The sequence below is a fragment of the Siniperca chuatsi genome, linkage group LG2 (assembly GCF_020085105.1).
Source record: "Siniperca chuatsi isolate FFG_IHB_CAS linkage group LG2, ASM2008510v1, whole genome shotgun sequence".
NCBI classification, from domain to species: domain Eukaryota; kingdom Metazoa; phylum Chordata; class Actinopteri; order Centrarchiformes; family Sinipercidae; genus Siniperca; species Siniperca chuatsi.
Genome location: NC_058043.1, coordinates 22,698,491 through 22,721,397, shown reverse-complemented (window position 1 = coordinate 22,721,397; position 22,907 = coordinate 22,698,491). Strand labels below are relative to the sequence as shown.

General features: G+C 41.2%; 1 protein-coding gene across 5 annotated transcripts in view; it reads right to left on the bottom strand.

Annotated features, from left to right (window-relative positions):
• Window positions 1–22,907, bottom strand: part of LOC122868706 (plexin-A1-like) — a 192,745-nt gene that overhangs the window by 132,526 nt on the left and 37,312 nt on the right. For all 5 annotated transcript variants that reach the window (XM_044180937.1, XM_044180965.1, XM_044180956.1 and 2 more), the window contains exon 3: window positions 5,652–5,834. In XM_044180937.1, coding sequence (XP_044036872.1) covers window positions 5,652–5,834 — 183 coding nt within the window. The remainder of the gene's footprint in view (window positions 1–5,651; window positions 5,835–22,907) is intronic.

Here is a 22,907-nt window from a genome sequence, read left to right as displayed (position 1 = left end):
AACGATGACTACACCTCATCTCAGCGCCTAGACACAACGCTCAACTATTACTATCAGGGAGAAGAATCTTTGATCACAGAAGGAGACAGAAAGACAGAGCGGAAAGAGAATATATGAGCAGCAGATGAAACAGAGAAAATGAGAGAGAGAGAACAGAAGCAGAAAGGCGAAGTGAAGACGCAATGGATGATTCCTTTTACTAATTCATAAGTGTGGTTTTACAGTGGCTATTTTAGTTAGAATGAGAGTTATGGATGCCTTTTAGACATTGTTTAAGCTTATATTTTCCAACAGTCTATATGGCTGTTTCTCACACACCCATAAAAGCGGAGCGCGTCCACAGGGAGACGTTGCGTGCTTTGTTAGTTTGAGTGTAGCCACATCAGAGGAAACAGACGGGAGACAGACTCAGGCTGGCAAAGACGTGAGATAATTGATATCCACATACTTCAGCAGGATGCACGCGTGCACATGCATACGGAGACACACTCATTCTCAAAACCTGGCAAATATGCAGTGTTTCCCACACAGATCAACACACATGGAATCTCAGTCACCCATAGTCCACCTGTGGCGGCCCTGTGCGCTGTAGTCGCCCTAGCTAGGATAAAACAGGCGAGAAACCACGTAACATCATGCTCGTTACGGGAAGCTAGCTGGCCAGCTAGTTCATTTAATTGAGTTGATTTCATGCTAGGTTGCATGCTAAGAGAGGGTTCTTGTGGTGAGAAAGAGAACGATATATTGTATATGCTTGGCTTGTCACCCTCACATTATGGCTTAACTGGGCTGTATGTAATCGGAAACGCCATTTAAAAGCTGTGTTGTCAGGAGAGAGAAGAGGCCGCTGCAGAAAATGACACATTTTGCTGTTAATTTGGGAACATCCTGATAAGATTGCATGACTGATGGTGCTCTGGGAAAGAGCTAAATTAAGTGGAAAACTCAGTGTTAAATGCAAAGTGTAAATTATCTGTTTTGTCTTGAGCGCTCTGTCTTAACTTTTATTCCCTCTTCCGTATCTGATCCCTTTTCATCCTTCTCTACATCCCCCCACCCCGTCTCTTTCTCATCCGTTCTGCGTTTTTGTGTGTGTGACCGCATGCAGTTGTGTGAACTAATGACCGAGGGCTACCAAACGCCTGCACAAAGCCAGCCTCTGTGCTGCTGCCCGGGCCAAAGAACTCATGGCTCGGCTGGTGAGCCAAATGATGACACAAACCACACACACACACACACACACACACACACACACACACAGAACTACAGTGACTATGCCATATTTTCCAATTAAGATTTTCAGTTCAGAATCTTATCGAGCACAAAGATAGCACACATACAGTGGGTGAGAGAAAGAGTTAACACACACATTTCTTCTATCGTCACTCCTCCCTGACTACATCTACTGGTCAAATGTTATTGGTGTGTTTCCACAGTGTGTTTATTTGTTCCTTTTTGGGTAGAGGTCCTGTCTGTAAAGGCCGGGAGGTGGATACAGACATTTAAATGCAAACCACAGACACACATGCCCCCACAAACACAAACACACACACAGGGGAATTTGACAGGGCAGCATTAAGCAATAGTAGAATAACAAATATCAGTCAATTAGGTCGTGACATGGTCTCTCGATGATGACACCGGCAGTCCCAGTGGAATACATCAATGACTTCACACAGCAATATACACATACAAATGACAAACTGTCACTTCCCTAATATGCCACGTGCCCAGTATAGTTACTATAAAAACATACACCAAAAACATTAAGAAACCAGCTTTGGTTTGTTAAAATATGTATACTGATGGTTATTTCAACTTAAAATAGGCATCAGACAATAGACACAACTGTTTTCACAATATTCAAACAAAATATTACCAATGCTACAGTTAGAATTTGTAATGCAGTCAGTATGTGAACTCACCAAATTCTGCTTGTGTTTCACAGTAAAACATTTACAGAAAATAGAACTGATCACAGCTTTCATGGTCAACTATCTGCAGCAAGTATTTAATTATACTTGTTAGATTAGTTGAAAGTTTATGGAGGTTAGATGTTGGTTTGTTGGACATTTTCACAATTTTTTTGTCAGCAAATTCAGTTTAAAGTAATTATACAGCTGCATGTGTTTATCTGAGTTTGGGTAAAGCTCACACCTCCAATACACATAATAAAAGCTATACAACACCTTTCTCTCTCACCTTTCTCTCACATCCCAAGGACTATGTGTCCGCTTGTTATTATTTTGTATTGTTAAACTTAATATGATCTTTTTCTCTTGCCTATCTTTAATCATAGCTGTCAATAGCTTTTGATCAAATAAAACTAGCGACCAAACTTACAGAATCTGATGTCAAGAGTTGTTCATAAAAACCAACCGACCAATGGTCCTTTTCCATTGTGTTCTGTTTTTGTTACACTAGCCATTACAACTTATATTGTAACTTTTCTTGCTATTGTCAGAAGCCTTGGGTTTGCTTCATTGATGTCCCGATCAGATGAATGGGCATTAGGCAGCACCTCCCCACCACACCCACCTGAGCCTGGCACAGCCACAATGGGCACACGGCGGGCACTGGGGGCTCCTACCACCTGGCACGCTGGCCACATACGCACAGCAGATGGCTCGAAACGGCCCCCGATTGAGGGCGCAGCTGAGGAATCCTAACATGCGTTTGTGTGTAAATGTGTGTGTGTGTAGAAACAAAAACAAGCGCTTACAAAAGGTATTGGATTATCGACTAGGATCCTCTCTTTTGTCTGATGTCCTCAGACCTCCTATTGAGATTGAGTATATGTGTGCAAGTGTGTGTGGATCATGGTGAATGCCCTTTCATTGTCAATGCTCAACAGTGCCTTAAAGAGCAGAAGTGGCCGAGAGAAACGCCCAAATCACCAGAGTTTCCCTTGAATGTCCATCTGCTGACTGCTTTACTACACAGACAGAGGTGGCTTAGTTCCGGTGTTTCTTTAAACAGGAAGACATAAAAAAGGAGAGGGAGTGAGATATGGTACAGTATGTAAAGCTGGCGTGCTGACAGATGAACAGAGACACAAGCCTGACTGTTTCATTAGTCAAAGGGAACAGAGGCTTTTAATCCTAAATATTAAGTGCAGCGGATGGCCAGTCCGCCGCTGTGTCCTTGACCGCAGCGGTATCCAGATGACCGCTGGAATTAGTTGATCACACCAGTGGACATCACCTCTCTTCATCACTTCCTTCTCTCCTCTGCCTCCTATTGCTCTTCTCTCTATCTGCTTCATCTCTCTATCGCCCTTCCTCTCCTTGTATCTCTCCTATCTTTGTCCCATCAAACCAGGACTCATTAGTAAAAGCTTCCCCTGTGTGTGTGTGTGTGTGTGTGTGTGTGTGTGTGTGTGTGTGTGTGTGTGTGTGTGTGACCAACAGAGCACAGAGGGACTTCATTAGTGCATTAAGCATGTTGTTTGTGCCACCGTCTTGTTGCTCTGAACAACCTTGAGCATTAGAGTTGGTTAAAAATAGACTCTGAGTGTAGATAAGATATCAAAGCCCTTCAAGTTCGGCCAAATGACGGATAAAGAGATGCTTCAGGTAAAATAATGTTACTTAAAACAGAAACATCTTCCAGGAACTATGGCAGAAAAACACTAGAAAACTACCTCCTTTTAGTGCAATCAACCATTCTACTTATATTCTCCCTGTGTCTACCCCTCTCTCCCTTCCACATCCACAGGCATGGCTATACAAACAGCATTCAACACTAGAGCTCTCCAGAGGAAAGTGTACGAATAGGAACATGCTACATCATGGCATCATGGTCTGCATGCACAATGACAACACAAAAACACAGAAGAGGACAAACATCTGCCAAATCAGAGAGGAAGAATCTGTTATCACACGCTACTAATTCAGTTGCTCTTTTCCCATTTTTCCTTCATCTGTCCCTTTTTTCCCCTCTTTCTCCTTTACTGTCACATTTTTATTGGGTTTTTCTTCATAGCAGGACTCAAACTGGCACTGCTGTGAGTCTGTGTGAATGTTTGTGTGCTTCAATGTCAGGTTTTAGATATTGCTCGTTCTATGCAAATTGAATATTTTCCAAGACCAGATTTCTTGTTGTTTTGGGGTTTTTTTCTGTCTGAAACAGAAGGCAGCCAAAAGAACTGCAGGCTCTTTGGCTCTGTTGTTGTGCACACACACACACACACATACACACAACACACACACACACATAAAAACAACATACCCCAACAACCTACTGTAGCATTGCTTTCCCAGGTGATGTTCATACCTCAACCAAAGCGCATAACAGCACAGAAGAAAAGACATGTGACGATAGCTAAATAAATAAAGGGACTACTGCCAAGCTAAGTGAATGGGTGTCACTTTGACAAATGCACCGTGCTGAATCTTAGTCAACATTGTATTGTTTGTTGTCTCCCGCTCCCTCATAAACACAAACACACACACAAATCCATGCCATCACTAGCGCACACATTACTATGCGTACTGTGAGTGACAAACACACAAACACTGCGTGCATACACAAACACGCATTACAAGCACACAATCACACAGACTGATTATACATTCATAATATTGAATGGATGACAGGTCTTGAGCAGTGCGGAGGGAAACAGGGTGAATTCTAATGAGCTACCATTTACCCTGAGAGCTCTGTCCTCCATAGACTGGATACACACACATACACACAAAGGCATGAAACATAGCAGCGAATACCCAGGCTGCACACAAGCACATTACACAGATAGAATCATAGTTCTGGCATATTGTGAGAGCGTACATGTAACATACAATCACAAAGACAGTTATGTACAAGTCAGTCGCACCAAACAAGAATATATTCGAACCAATTGGCACTCTGTTGCATCAATGTACAGTTAACATGGTTTCATCCAAGAGCTTTCTCATTCCCCCACAAAATGGTACAAGATTTCTATCTGATGTTGACAAAAAACCCAAACTGCTAGTGTGGAAACCAAACAAAAAAACAACAAAAAGGATTAAGAAATTCACTCCTAAAATGCTCTCCAAAAGAAAAAGTTACTTCAAGGAGAGTTGAACTAAAAGTCAGACTCTTAACAGAACACAGAAAGTTAAAAACTCCATCCATCCATCACCTCACTATCCCTCTGTCCTACCCTCTATCTATCCACCCAAATTAATCCCCACTACACAACTGACCAGAACAGAAAAGCCATTCACCAGTCATAGCTGTTGGATTGATTGAAGGTGAGCTCTTAAAATTAGAGGCGAGGCGGTACGTGGTGTTGGGACACCAGCAGTAACATTTTATGTCTGACGTGACTAACATGACAATCAATGAGGGAGTAGCCACAGACTTGCTTTAAATTGCTTGTTAAATGAACAGGTTTTAAAGAGGCACTTGAATGTTCTGTTGGAAATGGCCGCGAGAAAAATTGACTGCATTTAATCTTAGTGTAAAAAGTGCCCGCAAAGTGCTTCGTGTAAATGCACAACTAAAGTCCTTGAAATGACAAATACCAACAAGCCAGTTTGTTCAATTTCCCTTCAACTACAATGCTTAGAATCAACCAAAACAAAAAAAACAACATTTCATTCAATGTATAAGGAAAAGGAATATAAAAAAGCCAAAATGAAACAAACAAAAACAAACATTTCTACCTTCTTCATTTTGCCATTCCGTGTACCAACAAAAGCCACGGTGTTGCCGCGGTAGTCGTATGCCGCCACTGAGGTCATGCCATCATCTTTGTCGATGAAGAGGGGGGTGCCCTCGATGGTGCTGGTTCCCCCCAGAGGCTGGTTGAAGTCCTGGCCGCAGAAGTTATCGTCTATCTGCAGCGGCTGGAGGAAGGAAGAAAAGACAACAATTGGACAAGATGTTTGACAAAAGAATAAAAATGTTCAAAATTCAATTCTGATTCTGAGGATGTCTTTTTTTTTTTATTTAACCTTAATAAGAAAAAAAAATGAATGTAAGTTGTGAAAGACGCTTTCTATGGCTTCTCTTGGGTGTGTCTTACATGAAGTTTGGTGTGTTTAATGTGTATTAAGATGTTTAAGCTTCAGTCTGGTGTCCAGTACAAGAAAGTACAAGGTTGTAATAACAAACACACAGTGCATACTGTCATGTGCATTTTTTTATGATTCAGTACATACACAGCTTCACAGTACACTTTAAATAATGCCCTTGTTTGTATTTTGAAACCTTATTTTTCTTAAACAGAAGAAGGACTAGGAGATAGCAGGGAATTAAACATAAAAGGTCCCAAGGTGGATCAAGCCCAAGACATCAAGCGTCTTAACCCAGTGATTTCCAAGGACGCCCCTCAAAACAAATCTTGAAAGCAGCAGAGCCGTCTAAAGGTCCACTTGTTATTTGTTTCTATATCACAGTGGGAGTACAGACAGATCTTTAGGTGCGTCATCTAACTTCAACGCTTTTACTTGATTATTCAACATGTTAAGCAGCCTGTTCAAACATGAGCCATTCGTAAACTCACCCTTATTTCTCCCTAACTGAATCCCACCGTGCAAAACCTTAACAGCATATTGTTAAGTGTTCTGTCACAGCGGTGACATGGCGGTAATGCTGGTGACCATGTGACAATATCTGGAACATTCCCGTGTCACGAGGGGCCCATTGCCCCGGGCAATCCACTGACCCATATGATATTAACCAGTCACCACACACACACACACACACACAGGCAGGGTTAAAGTGCCACAGACAATGAATGGTTTGTTAAACTAAAAGGACTCCCCATTTTTCTCTGTTTTATATCTTTGTAAATTTAATATCTTTGGATTTTTGACTGACAGTAAGACAAAACAAGAAATTTTAGGACATCAACATGAGCTCTGGGAAATTGTGATGAACATGTTTCACTATTTTGTGAAATTTTATAGACTAAACGATAACTAACCCTAACTTAATAATAAACACTTTTTGGATGCTGCTTTGTCAATACTGTTTTTGACAAGAGACCAAATGTGTGTGACTGTGACAGTGTGTGACAGCGTGCGTGTGTGTGTGTGTGTGTGTGTGTGTCAGACGCAAGGTTGCTGACTGACTGCTAAAGTGTGGAATTGAATGGGCGTCAGTGTCAACCAGAGCCAACAGACGCATGTGTGAGTTAGTACACACACTTGGAGAGTGTGTAAATGGCGGTGTAATCCACAGTCTTATCACTACATCATCTGATTGATCCACACCGGAGAAAAGATAACACCCCCCTCCCTCACTCTCTCTCCCTCCCGATCTGACTAAATTGCCTGCAGCTCCGCACATGTCAATAACCCGTTATTCTGCCTTTTTCTACTTTCTCACTCTTTTTCTCCATCTCCTTCCAGCTGCTACAGTAACCGAGCAAACATCAATATCCCCTCCCTGTCTTCTTCTACTTCTGTCCATCCATCCCTTCTCGCCTAATCGCTCTGAATCTCCCTCTTCATCAATTCCTTCTCGGCAAGTCACTACTCTTTCTTCGGTTCCTCACACACCTCTTTGCATTTCGTTCCCCAAGTTCTCCAAGAGTGGATAGGTGTGAGTGTGTGAGTGTGTGTGTGTGTGTGTGTGTGTGGGGGGTTAACATTGGGAGTCAACAAAGAGCTTGCTCTCTCCATGGTAAAAGCAAAGAAAAAAAGAAAAGAAGACATTTTAATGAAAGCTTCTGTATATATGTGTTCGTCTGTGTGTGTGTTCGTGTGTGAAAGTGAGAGACAGGAACACACACAGCCATTACCTGAAACAACTTTCTTTTGTAACCACTAATGGCCAGGGGGCAATTTCTTTCGGAACAAAGCCGACTGACAGACAAAGCACACCCCGACAGACACACACGTGAGGGCTTGTAAACCGGTGCACACATACACACACACACCGAGACACACATTCAACCAAAGCCTCCAGTTTATTTTCTGTGTATACACACAGATTTGGCTACAAGCAACAAAACAAATTCCCACCGTCTTCATGTGACATACTACTAGGGGCAACAATTTTAAACCATATAGTCATGGGAAAGAAATCCATCAATCTGGATTAGAGTCAGCCCCGCACACACACATTACATTACATTTATATATATATATATATATATATACACACACACACACACACACACACACACACCTATATACAAGAGCCGTTTGGCCATCAGAGCCAAAGGGAAATAAGTTAATCTTCTATGGAGGAGACTAATTGTCGAAAATACTGCATACAGTAGCCCCTAGAGTCCATAAGGGTTAACACACACCGCTTCACACACAATGGACATTACACACATACACACAGTAGCCTATATGGGTCTCTCTGGGGCACTGGAGGGTAAAGGTGCTATAGCATTTCTGCAGGTCTGGAAGGTTTAAACAGCATAGATCAGCATGGAATAAAAGGCGTTTCCCTTGAGGTTGGAAAGCATTTTAATGGAGGCTACATTCTGATGTGGGTTCTGCAATTTAAGGCACTAAAAGATTCCCACGTGAATTAGAGCTGATATTCAGTATGGAAAGAATATTCCCCCTCTGTGGTCTCTGCAGGGCTTTTGGCTGGAAACTGTATTTAACGTTCTGCAGTGTTTTCAAAGACACAGGACTCCGCCTGGGATGAAAGAGTTAAGCCAACAACCTTCCACTGACTTTGGCAGCAGGGTCTTACAAACTCAGAAGAAGAGATTTCTTGTTTTGATTTTCACGGGGTGCATGTGGCGCTGAATGAATTTGTGGATTTGCAGTTCACTGGGGCCTTTTCTCCTTGAGACCCCCTCTTGAACTCAAAGGAAGTATGAAAACAGGAGCTAATCTAATTATTATTTCACAAAGAAATGGGTATTTATTAAAACAATTATTATACATTTGTAGATTGTATATAAAGGTTGAACTAATGATTATTTTCCATTCTCGATCAACTACTTTGGCTATAAACTGACTCTTAAAATAGCATATGTCTTGTTTTGTCTGACTAACAATCAAAAACCCAAACCTATTCAGTTTATCATCATATAAGTCTAAGAATAACTAAACATATAGATTATATACACTTGTGAGAAGGAGTAACCAATGAATTTTAGTGATTTTTGCTCAACTGATAATTGATTATGAAAATAGTTGCGGATTAATATTCTGTTGACCAATCAATTAATCAACGATTCTTTAAATGAGTAGGATTTTCCTATAAAACAATGTATGGACTCATACAAAAATATCCCTCTCAATCATCACTTATGACCCACTAGAAGTGTGTCTGTATCTGCAGAGACCCTGCCCACTGCCTGTATTTTCTTATTTTGCTGTGTTCAGGGCGTTTCTGGGTGTCAACCTTTGGGCAGTGGGTGTGTAGCCCTCAACCAATAACAGCGCGCAGGGTGTGAGGAAGCTACGAAAATGGTGGACACAGAAAAAACGCATTATATAGCGAGGTGAAACACCAAGAGGACAAAACTCTTTCCTAAACAAGTGTGACTCTGGGTTGGCTTTCACCCGCTGGCGAGCACTGAAGGAGAGGATGGGGATGAATGGGCCTGTCTTCTGTCGGACAGGCAGGTTGCCAGCGGTTAGCTTAGTTAGCTTGCTAAAGTATCTGCTTTTCCGTTACAACAAATGTAATCTTCCAAAAATGGTAGCTAGCAGTCTAGTGTACGTACACACTAAGCGCTACTATCAACCAAAGCAAATAACTTTACAAACTAAGTTTTGAGAAAATAACTCTTGAGGTCTGCAGTGCTGAGTTTGAGCTTAGAATAATTTTCTTTGTAACACACAAGCCACGCCGGTTACCGCGGCAGTCCCAAACCAACGCAGTAAGTTGATCATCGGAGACTCAGTGCTAGTGTCTGTAACGTGCTGGTATAAAGTATAGCTGATGGTAGCTGTTACTTACTACTGTTGGCAGTGTTTTTTTAAAGAACTGATACAGCAACGTTGTCATATACAAAAGTGGGTGTGCGCTTCTGGTGTTGGTGAGCCAGGGAGGAGGGGCCAACTTTGAATGTTGAGTTTACAAACCGCAACCGACAAATCCTACTCATTCTGCCTTTAAGCACTGCTATATACCCAGACTGAGAACACTAAGCTGTTATTTTGAATGTGAGTTTTGAAAGGGTTAATATACAGGCTGAGAGTGAAGCATTATACTTATGGTGTGTATATACTGTACATGTGAGCTGTCAGCTGATATTCAAGGTCACAAAGAAATATGTGTCCAAGATACTGCTGATACAATATACGAGGATTGCACACAAAGACAAACACACACACACACACACATATACATATATATTTATATATAAACCCAGAGTGGTCTCTAGAAACAGCTAGAGCCACTGCTGTGGTGGTTTCCCCAGGGTGGAGCTGCTTCACCCACTTCACACTGCAACACAATAAAATATAGTCATTCATATGGGACCAAACACGCGTGTATACACAACTCAACCCACAATAACACTGACTGATTACAGATGTGCGCTGGCTGGCCCACGCTGAACGAAATGGTTGAATAATCATTCCCCTATGATTGCTATTTCTTTAACGTATTATGTCAAGAAAATATGTCTGAGCACACATATCGCCGACCTCAAGTGGAATTCATCAATAGTAACCTCCATTCAGTAAAACATATGGAAACGGCAGAATACAATATGGGCTTATGTATGGGAAGTTGGGAACATACATGGTGTTGACTGAATACACTGCTGTGAATTATGGCTATTAAGGTGGAAGGAAAACATGTATGGCAAACACAAAAATACTTGTTCATTTAGCAACGTGTGAATTAATTGGGCAGCGCGTTGCATTAACAGGCACTGTTGCTCCATAAAAACTTGCTTCTACAGAGAAAACTACAAAGAATATATTTTTGTATCATGGAGAGCTGAATGGGAGTGGAGCGGACAAAAAAAAAAAAAAAAAAAGAGAGGGCAGAACTGGTATCAATGCTGACAGCATGGTTTCAAGACCAGCCTGCAATGTGTGTGTGTGTGTGTGTGTGTGTGCCAGCAAAAAAGACGCCTCTCTCCTCACTAGTCATCAGCTGTCTCCTCGTCGAGCCAACAGATAAACACACATTTCCTACAGTCTCATAGTGTTTGTGTGTGTATGCGAACAGGAGAGAAGTGAAAGAAAGGTGGACAGTAGGAAAGAGAAATTATCTTGCATCAACTAAAGGAGCTGTTCCTCTGCAGCCTTCCACCTTGTTTTCATATCAGATGATAAAGGTTTTCACAGTGCACACACACACAAACACACACACACACACGCACACGTCAAGTAAAAGGCACCTGCACCTGCCAACATACTCCTAGTACTGTGCACATGTGGCTGGCTCCAAGCAGAGTGAGGGATTCTGGGAGAGGGTAGCTCATAAATTACCCAGAAATCTCAGCGGGGGCCTTGAACTCATGGAGACATTGCTGTAGTTTCTTCGAGAAGAATAAACACAATGCAGCAGAGTTTGTGTGTGTGTGTGTGTGTGTGTGTGTGTGTGTGTGTGTGTGTGTGCGCGCTCGCAAGCATACATGGATGCGCCCGTGTGCTGATTTGTAAAGCAGAAAAGCAACCTAGTATCTGATGGTATCCATAGTTACACATTCATAATGCAAAGTTGGCACGCTAATGTGTCTGTGTGGTCAAAGTCAGTCGACATTACTGTCAAAGAAGAATATAGGTCCCTCTCACATATACTAATATTTAGCCAGAAGCAAAAGGGAAAGAAACAATATATGGCAGCCACACACACACACACACACACCTACTGACCTCATACCAGGTCAAAGTCAATTACAGGCTCTATGGTGCTTGCTTACTCTGACATCTCTTCAATGTACAGCACTGACACCAGGACTCAACAGCTGAGAAAGCTCATGATCATCTCATGCATCCAGTAATGACTCACCCTCTTATTGAATTGTATTGTATTATTGTCACCAAACACACAGAAAGTTTGAATTTGAATTTTACGGTGAGCTACTCTTTTAAACCTTCAGAGGCTATGATAGTCATTTTTGTATTTTTGTATAAAGTTGCAAATTATTTCATTTCATTTAACTTTACTGCTCTAGGCTAATAAACACTCAAATCCCCAAGGCCTCCATAAAAGAGAAAACTGTACATGACGTGCAATGAACATATACTGTAGTACATAAATGTAAAAACAAGCACAAAGCCACACACAGAGACACACTTGCACGCCTCCAAAACAACCTGTGTGTTTAGGATAACAAGACGTAAAAATCTCATAAGGCTCATCACCGACGTCAGCTGTGACGCTACTGGCTCCATGGAGATAGAGTGTGTATAATTGGTTGTGTCTCAAAGGTGTTAGACAAAATGCACGATGCATTAACAATATCTTGAGGGAAAAGTGTTTCGTCATCCTACCTAAAGTGTTTATACAGGCTGATGATTTAAAACTCAGGACTAGACGTGTATAATTGGGGGAAAAAAGTAAGTTTGAACAGGAAATGTATTTTTATCCAAACTATTTACAATCTACGAATTGTTTCCTTCCAAGATGCTTTTTCTAGAATATGTTACTGGATCCTCACTGATCAATAATTTAGAAAAAGAGATGACTGCACCAATTCCATATTCATGGGTTGCATGGTAGTAATTTCTATGTTGAGTACTCTCCAGGCAGACAGTGAAACCTCAAGGAGTTGGCAGCTATTCAGAGAGCTGCTTCCAAAAGCTGTCACCACATGTTTATCCCACAATCCAAGTGAATGGCAGAGGCAGAGGAGAAATAATATATACTGTAGGGAGTATGTACAGGAAGAAATATACCCGTAAATGCACACAAAGAAGCATACAGTCTCTTGAAAATAAACTGATGCCAATGTAAACTCACAGGCAGGCAAGAAGAGTGCTTGTGATCAAAAGATCATCAGTTCAAATCCCCACACCAGCTGGGAAATGTGGATGGGGAAAGTGAATGAGTAACATACTTCCTCCCTCTATTATCAACCACCACAGGTGCCCTTAAGCAAAGTACTTAACCTCCAACTGCTCTGATGGAGCTGCTCAGTGACCAGCAGTGGAAGAGTGGTTCAGCAGATTTAAAGATTTGAAACAGAAAAAGATTCTTCAAGAAATTAAAATGCTACCTGCAACCGAATCCAAGACATATTAAGCGTCAGTGAAGAAGTATACGATCGCTGTGACCCAATGTAAGTTTAAGTAATATGATTCAACATAAGAAACTGAAATCCAACATTTCACCCTGTTCATCTTAAAGTGAAACAATTTTCATTATTTCACATTTGCATAGAAACCCAGCTATTAAATAGGAAAAAAAATAAATGTAGAAACAGAAACAGGTCTATATTTCACATGTAGAAATATAGACCTGTTTGGAGTCATCATTTTTATATTAATTTTCAAATATTTTTCTGCAAAAAAAAAAGAGTTGAAAATCTGCTTTGAAAAAATTAGTAAGACAAAACTCTGGGGAAAAAAGCTTAAAAGCAATTTTTCATTACTTTGAGGGACTCTGACATGGCAGCTCATTTGCATTTTCTCATTTTTTGGGGGTTATATGTAAAAATCAGTAAAAACGTACTTATTCTTTGCCCTACTGGTTATACTGGGACACATCCAAATGTAATGTGTCTGTACATGCTACCCAGGCCTGTTGTTTTAACACAAAACACAGAAAAACCACATGTATGATTGGTAGATGATTATGAAAAGTAGACCTGTGCTGACTGCGTACATTTAGCTCATCTACATGGGAATCAAACCATAAAGCTGGAAGCTAATTTGGGCAACTAAAAAAAAAAACTTGAAGCAAACAAACACACACACACACACAGAGACTATTAGCATGCGCAACACAGGCACAACCCCTGCCCCACATTTTCTGATTACTCCTGATAATGATGTATGCAACGCACCACCCACACACAGTACAGATCAATACATAATTACACTGACAATTAGTATCATTAGAGTGGTGCTAGAGTTGGGGATTTGTTGAGCTAAACACTCCTCAGAGAGAGAGAGAGAGAGAGGTCAGAAAAAAGAGAGAGAGAATTAAGCAGCTCACACAGTCTGCATGGGGTCTTTTCCAAAAGGTTTTCTATTGTCCTTTAATAATGGGATGAGAGCGACACTTGAGCACAGTGTGGGTGTGACACACACACACACACACACACACACACACACCACTGTGATGCACATAAAAAAGTCTATCCTGTATACAAATTAACTAATTCCTAATTTTAAATCAAATCACCAAATATTAACCGAAACATGACCCATTAGTACCAATAACGTTTAAGACAACCCTCCCAATCGGTGTCTCCTAGCTCAATTCATTTAGACTGTCAATTAACTCTGCTCATCAACTCTGGCTCAATTAATCAGGTGTAATTACTTAAATGCATTTGCCGGCACATCCTTTTAGATTAGGGCCGCAGAAATAGGACTGTTTTACAAAGACCACAAATGAGTAACGTTCATTAGATGATTTTCATAATGATGGATTTAATAAGGTTAGGAGCTGGCCAATTCCACTTTGTCTTTTCTATAACAACGTAATGAACATCTGCTCGGTTTACTTAATGTGGGCTCATGACGGGCAGAATATTTGTTGGAACACGTCTAACAGCAGAGAGAAAACCTGATGTTCCATGGTCAATTTTTGTCTTACAAGTCTCGCCAAATAAATATTACAGGTTTACAGAACTGAAACAAAACCAGAATACTAAATCTAAGAGCAAATACAGGATCTAATAAATAAAGAGAACTCATTGTGTGCTGTTGCTGCGTCCAATTCAGTGAGTCAGTGTAATATTCTCCTATCACGTGTGTTCTTATAAGCCATAAGTAAAAGGATCGGTTATAACATTTGCATCTGCTATACGGCTGTAATCAGTCTCCTGGGTGCAGCTCACCACAGGACGTTACTTACTCTGATAACCATGCTCCTCTCAGCAGCTACTCTGACTAGACCAAACACACACACGTGCTCACAGTACACTGTTAACTTAAAGCTCCAGCAACAGCAATTTCTGTTAGTTTGGAACAAACAAAACTAAATAGTTTAGTATATGCAGCCTTTATGCTTGACCATAGTAAATAGCCCCACCTATGAATTTTTTTTCAAATCAACTATAAAAATTAAAACAAATCATATATCAAAAATGAGCACTGTCACTAATAAGCTATCAAAAATCTAAATAACTATGACGCACAAGTGATCACTTCAATATCGATTTCAGTTTTAGCATCAAATCTCACCTTTGACACTGACATGTCATGCGACAGCTGGCCTATGCAGCATCAAAAAATGAATACTTGAGATTGACTTTTTTTTTTTTTTTGCTATGACTGATTGTCCAACTGATGAATTGGCTTGTGACAAAGTTCAAAACCTCACCATCCATCTGGTGATCGAGAAAGCAGCATGACATTTTGAATAGTCTTTGGGTCAAATATGAGCCTGATGTAGAGACAAGTACCAATGGCGCTCCCAATGAGGCAAAGGAATGTCTAAAACAAGTTGCTTTTTCTTTTTTCCCCCTAAAGTCCCAATTTAAGTCATTTAATACTAAGTATGTGATGATTTTAGGTCCTAAACCAATATTTCTATTTTTCTAGATGATTAGTTAAAGTAAGCTTATAATTAGTAAGGCCATAATTAGTATGTTTAACATCGTCATAGCCCTGTATTAAGAAAATATAGCCTGCATGAGAGGTTGCTTCAATGGATTCCAATGGTGTTTTGTATCATTTCCATGTAAAAAGGTCATGTCATTGAAACTGAAGGCTTGGGCAGGATTTGGACACCGTGTCTTCATACTCAGCATGAACTGTATGAATAAATATGCAATTTCAAATGCAGTTTTGACCAACAGTAGAACATAAAAGGCATACCAAAATAAAATCATCTTCTAGCTAATATTCATTTATTTTGCTCTGTGATTCACTTAAAGTATGTTAACAGAGGAGCACAAAGGGTTGCTTGGACAGCTGGTGTGCAAAGAGCAAAATGGTTCAAATTGGAAATGGATCAGGCTCCACATACAGGTGATGCAGATAACAAAGTGCCTTGATCAGCCTCATAACCAACATTGTCACAAAGCATCAAGGACTGCTGTGTAGAGATTGAAGGAAAGCTTTCATAAGCTAATACGACCACGGTTCCCTTCGCTGCCCTGGTGTTAAATACCGTGACTTTTCCATGACTTTCTATAACTAAATAAGTGCATTCTAATAACCTAAAAGGTTACTGCTGGCTAGTTTAATGTTTCGCTTGCTGTGGAGAAAAGCTGCTGGAAATCACCATTTAATGTGATGATTTAGTGAGTAAGAAAACATATGTTCTGCAAAGTGACCCCTGAGCAAAGAGATTCCCTGACTTTCTCTAACTGGAGTACACCTCTTTAAATTCTGTGATATTTCAGAAACACACACACCAAAAAAGGAGTGTTCCTGAGTTATTATAGCACCTACTCCTGGACATACACCCCCTGTCAGATGAGCCACACCACACAGACACACACACACACACACACACACAAAGAGTTGACATGACAGAGAGGCGAGCTGCTGAAGAGGACAGTGTGGTGGCCAGGTGACGGACACGATATTATTTGTGCAGCAGCCAGCGTTCAATCACCCTCTCCTCTCCTCCCTCTATCTCTCTCCCCTCTTTCTGTCATTCGCCCTTTTCTCCCGCTGTTCTTGGCAGTGGCGGCGAAAAGATTTCTGGGGCTATCACTCTTCCTCTCACCCTCCTCTTCTCTCTGTCAGTGAATCACTGCCTCTCCTTCGAGCACACCCTGGCTGTAAAAGGCTTGCTGCTCTCTCCTTGGCTGTTTTTCGTTCTCTCTGCCTCTCCCTACATGCAGTTTTCTCTAACTCTGTTTATTCCTCTCTCATTAAAATCACCACACTCATGTCATTCTCACTTACACCTCTGTCTTGCTTGCTAGGGTTATGTGTAGGGTGGCAAATCACGTTTTTTTTCTAAGCAGACTGGAATTGGGCTGCTTTAGGCAAGTCTCAAAAAGGAAATCATAAATTGACATTTGATTCAAATCAGTCGTTTCAGTTAAATCAAGATTTGAACTGTCATCACTCAAAATACAACATAACATTGACGTCACTTCCAAAACACAGTTAGCCAGCCATGACTGCAGCACAAAACATAGCTCCACATCAAACTCCTCTTGACATTTTCATGGCGCTAACAGTAAAAGAACACATCTCCATTCTTCATCTAGCCTGCGTGTTGCGGTTTTGGTTGTTTGCTGTTTTTAAGAATGCACAATCAGTTAGCGTACCTATGCATGTCTACAGTACAATACTTTCCACAGCAACCAGTGCAGACAGGTTAAAAATTTCTGGACAAACTCAACAACACTACTGCTTTTTCCTCCTTTTTGTGCTCTCTTTCTCAATCCCTTCCTTGTCCTTTCAGCCTCTTTGTTGGCTCGCTATTTTCATACACACTCTGTCTCACTCATCTCCTCAACACCATCCTTCAAATTCCCTTACTCTCTCCTGTACGTTGCTTTGGCATCATAACTCTCTCTCTCTCTCCCTCATGTTCTCTCATTTTTACGCCCGCACGCCCACGTCCTGCACCTCGTTCTTTCTCTCTGGTCCCTTTCTTTCTCATCTCTGGTTCCCGTCTCTCGTTTACTTACTGAAACTCCTTCATCCCTTCTTACGCTCACCTCTGTACCTCTCTCTTGTTTTCCCCCTTTCTCACTACACTCTCTTTATCGCACCTGTTTTTTGAATATCTCTCTCTGTCTCGCTCTCTCTTATTGATCCACTCTCAAACCGGGAGAAGGTCAGGGGTTCACTAATAAAGCTCAGGGACAAAACAGAGACACACAAACAAGCACATGGGCATACACACACACAGCAGACAAATATAGCCAGGTAACTGGGCTAAGGTGATGAATGGTATGTGTGTGTATGTGTGTCAGCTTTGTCCAACACACACATCATTTTATAACAGAGCTGCTTCTGGTATGCCCAAACATTTGTGTTTACAGCCACCATCTCACTGTGCCCATAAACACATCACCCTAATGATGGCCAGAGGTGAGAAATTATGATCCAGCACTAATATGAACTCCACACAGGGAGCTGACAGAGCGCCTGGCCATCCATCATGGCTGTGTGGCTAACAGCTGTCCAGCCCCCCAGCCTTGCCCTCTCCAGGGCAGGGTCAACTTAAACGTATTCACCCTCCACCCCCACATCACACAGCCTTTCCCACACTGCTCAGTCACATGCATTTGAGGTAGGCTAGAGTGGCTGGGTGGTGTTCAGCACCAAACACCAGTAGCTTAAATGATAGAGAGCTGTGGAAAAGGAGATTGCCAGTTTATATACCTGGATAAGCTGGAGATATGGGGATGGGGAAATGACTCCCACTTAGATTTGTAAGTTTGTCCTTTACTTACAGTTCAACTGCTGCCAATAGTAGCTGACAGTGGAAGACTGTCTGGCTAGTACAACCCGAGAATGATGGATATGCATTTCTCTGTGCTTGTTATGTTTAGTTAATAACCTAAAAGGTTACTACTGGCTAGTTTAATGTTTTGCTTGCTGTGGAGAAAAACAGCTGGAAATCACCATTTAACCTCTTCCGCTCCACCCCTCCCTACCATAGACCCTTTTTTGTCTTTTTAGGGGGGGACAGGGATCTTTGGGGGGAGATAGCAGGTCAACAGTATATGCCACTTAGAAGTGGTATACATCATCTAAAAGCTGGGAACCGGAAGATTAATTTGAGATGCAGCTCAGCAATGTGTCAAGTTTTTATAGTCATAAATCTGTAATAAACATTGTTTTGGTTAAGTGCCTATTCAGAGTGTATAAGGGCTTAGAACATTATGGTTGATACCATTAGCTACACAGATTTGGTGCAAAATGTAACCATTTTTGACTTCTTGAAATGTATAAAAATGGTCAAAAATCCCTCCAAAATACCTCATTAAGACACCAAGACCTTGAGGAACAGCTTAAGAAAAATTCATGCTGTGATTTGGTATCAAAAAGATGGAGATGTCTGTTAAGAATTGCATACATCCTCTGAATGCCCTAGCTCTCTAGTTTGTGGATGTAAAGTTTCATGAGACTGTGATTATCCTAGAGGTCACAATAGGTCATTTTATATAATGAGGTTCAGTGATGTTGATAGGTTTTCAACGTAGTGAAAGGTGGTCATTTGAGTGGGTCCCAGGGAAATTGAGTGGGTTCCCAATAAAATGTGTGATTTTTGACAAATTGTAGTGTTTGATGTTATATGGGTATAATTATGTTTATTCAGGTATGCTGAATATGTATCTGTCAAACTAATAAAATCCCAAATCTGTAAATACACTGCAGACACACAATAGCTGACAGAAAGAGGTGGTCATATTATACAGAGAAATGTTAGCTTTTTCTGGGTAAATAAATGTTAAAAAGGGAAGCTAAAGGGCAACAAGAATGCTGAGCTTTCAAGTTTCATCAGGAGTCATAACACCATCAAGCACATCATGTTTAATAAGTAAAGTAGTTTAAAAACACGCACACAAAGGGCAACCATTTACTGCATAGTGCCGTTAGAAACTGAGTACAATTAGCTGATAATGAGCCTGATCAGCCACTGTCAGCAATCAATACAAACTCACATTATTAGAATGACACTGTAAACCATTTATAAAACCAATAACTAACCGCAGTCAACATCAGACACCCTTATCATACTTTAGCAGTTACCTAGTGTTTCTGAAGTGGTGACGAAACGTAAAAAAAAGGCTACATACAGTATTAGCAGTTTGAATTAAACTGAAGCTCCCTGTGAAAATATTTCGCCAAACTCCCTATAACAAATATGACATATTAACAATTCCTTACGTGTCTGCAAAAACACATAACTCTAGAAACACAAGATATAAAGCGTCATATGTCGACAGTCTTCTTGTCAATTTGGCATCAGTATAATCCATAAAGACAAACTTTATTTCCGTACTTATATACTTTCCGTACATTTTGGATGTTGTTGACTCAACTCGCTACCAGCCTCCGTTGTTTAGCTGCACTATTTTAGTGGGAGAAGACCATGGGAATGAGAGGCAAACGTTTCAAAAATGAAGATTTCTCACTAAAATAGGTGCTGGCTGGTGGATCAGATACATGCCGAAATAAACATCGACTCTAACGCTGTTAATTCACCGTCTATCGTGTGTGTGTGGGAGACGGTATTTGAGATTTACCAAAGTAACTGCCCGGTTGCTGTTTTCCGTTTGGTGCTGGAGAGATACAGTATGTGCGCAGACGGTACTTTTGACAGTGAGGTTTATTTGGTTTATTTCTATGGTTTCAACACGGACTTGTTGTTCACAGTGTACTTTAGTATTATGAGGGAAAAAATATGGTGCGTCCACAAGAGTCTCAGCTTTCCAGTCATGCCCAAATTATGCAATTCCAATACTGTTTAGGGACCCCCGTATGCAGAAATATTGAAATGCACCATTTTTAGAATATGCGAAAATAACATTTATACAACATAACATTTATACTGCATGCAAAAAAATGCATGGTTTATGCCCAGAACTGCATGGGATTAGCATAAAGTGGGTTTGTCTGTAAGGGGGGGGGGGCTCGTGGGTACCCATAGAACCCATTTTCATTTAGATATCTTGAGGTGAGAGGTCAAGGGACCCCTTTGAAAACGGCCATGCAAATTTGGCTAACTTTGTAGTGTTATTTAGCCAAGCTAGCATGACGTGGTTGACACCAATGAATGCCTTAGGTTATCTAGTTTTATATGATACCAGTATATTCACCCTTAGCTTTAAAACTGAGCCTGCTACAGCCTCTGAAAGACTGTAATGTCGGCCAAGGACACATAGTGGAGTTTAAGTTAATGTGATGATTTAGGCAGTAAGAAAACATATATTTTGCAAAGTGACCCCTGAGCAAAGAGATTCCCTTACTTTCTCTAACTGGAGTACACCTCTTTAAATGCTGTGATATATCAGAAACACACACAAACTCTGCGCTTGTTAAGTTTAGTTATGTTGCACAGCACCCACTCCCACACTGAAAAATGATAGCAGGAACTCATGTGAGGTCAGATTTGAGGTCCTTCGGATCACTGACTGAGGTTAAGGTCAGTGGTGGGGAGCTGACATTGAGTCACTGCTTAGGGGCAACGTGGCAGACGTCATTAACCTGAGGCTGACCTCTCCAGCCTTGCTGCTGTCATGGGGTCAGTCAATCAACTTATCTCTGAGACTATTACATCATCATTGATCTTTAAATGGTGATAAATTATGAGTGGATGCAATCCTCATCAAAACTCCAGTAACCGGACTGACTGGCAGAATGGGACGGGGGCTGCTGTGCCATCATGATATTGTGCATGCTGGCTCACTAGTATGACTTAAAGCCATCATTAATGTTATTGGTTACACTTGTGCTATTCCTGCTACAACATGTAAAAAAGGTCTACAGGCTGTATTGTATTGCTAAGGCCGTTTTAGGTGAAATGCAAACCAGTACGTCTAGTCTGGAGTCTTATCAAAAGCACACTGCACTGCGGTTTATAGTCCTTTGAGGTTGTATAGTCCATCTATTGTGAGTTGTCATGACAGAAATAATTTTCTTCTCTAGCTAAATGCTGATGAGGTAAGCAGCATATCAGCACAATGCAGTTATCTACCTGACATGTATATTTGCACACACAATATTTGACTGGCCAGCACAGTGAGTTACCAGATAATATTGCACTACACCACATAAAAAGGTTGAGTCAAATTCTTTGCTGTGCTAACCTGCGATTTTGTACCACAGCACTCTGCACCAAGAGCTCCTTCTACACCAAGAGCTCTTTCTGCACCAAGAGCTCCTGCTGCACCAGTGCAAAGGTCTAATTGAAATAAATGAGATAGCCTGCTTTTTTGCCTCAGAGCTATTGTCAGTGTGATGGGGCCTAAGAAAGAAAAGCGCAAAAAAGAATGAAGACAACCACTGAACAGGAAAGAGACTATATCTACAGAAGGTGGCAAAAGCGAGGAAGAAAGGGAGGTGAAAGAGGGCTTGGCTGGGTCATTCACATCACTTACACTACCACACAAAACACACCTGTGCATTCAAGCTAATGAAGACCTACACAGAGAAAGAGTGCTGTTTTTACCAAGTATCCCACACCATTAGATGCAGCATGGGGTGAATGGTTTGTTTGTGTGTGTCTGTCTGTGTGTGTGTGCGTGCGCGTGTGTGTGCGTGTGCATGTGTGTGCGCATGTAACGAAGACACCTGCTGGTAAAAATGGTGTGCACTGACATTTAAAGAAAACGCTTTAAAGCAGGTCTTTTAATTAAGCTATCTTAAGAGAGCAAGATGGAGGGGATGGATGAGTGAATTTAAAGAGCACACAGAATGGAAAGTGAGGTTGTTGAGACAGGTGGTCAACTAAGAGTGAGGAACACTAAACACTAATAGATGTATGTAGATAGATATAAAAGGATTCAGACAGATGCAGCCTGAAGAGAGTGGGTAAGCAAGGGGGAACACAAGAGAATGAGGAATGAAAGTTCCTGTATAAATAAAGGATGTGGGCAGGTATGTATGTTCTATAAAGAAAACTAGACTTTGTGCTGTTTTGTAGTGCCCTAAGTCTCCAGTGTGAGAGCATGTATATGCGTCTGTGTGAGCGATGTCCTCTGTAATGCATGCAGGGCCATGCACGGTGGATCAGTTAGTAAAAACCAAGTCTAGCTCATGCTATCCCCCAGGATCTCACACTGCAGTGCACCAAACCATACTGTGTGTGTGCTAGTGCTACTCCTGAGTGACATTTCACAAATCCAGGGGACTGGGCTAATGATGTCCCCTGTCTGACTAAATCAAAGCACCAAGAGGTTGTGGGGAGAGGGAAAATGGGCAGGAAAAAAGTGAAATAGA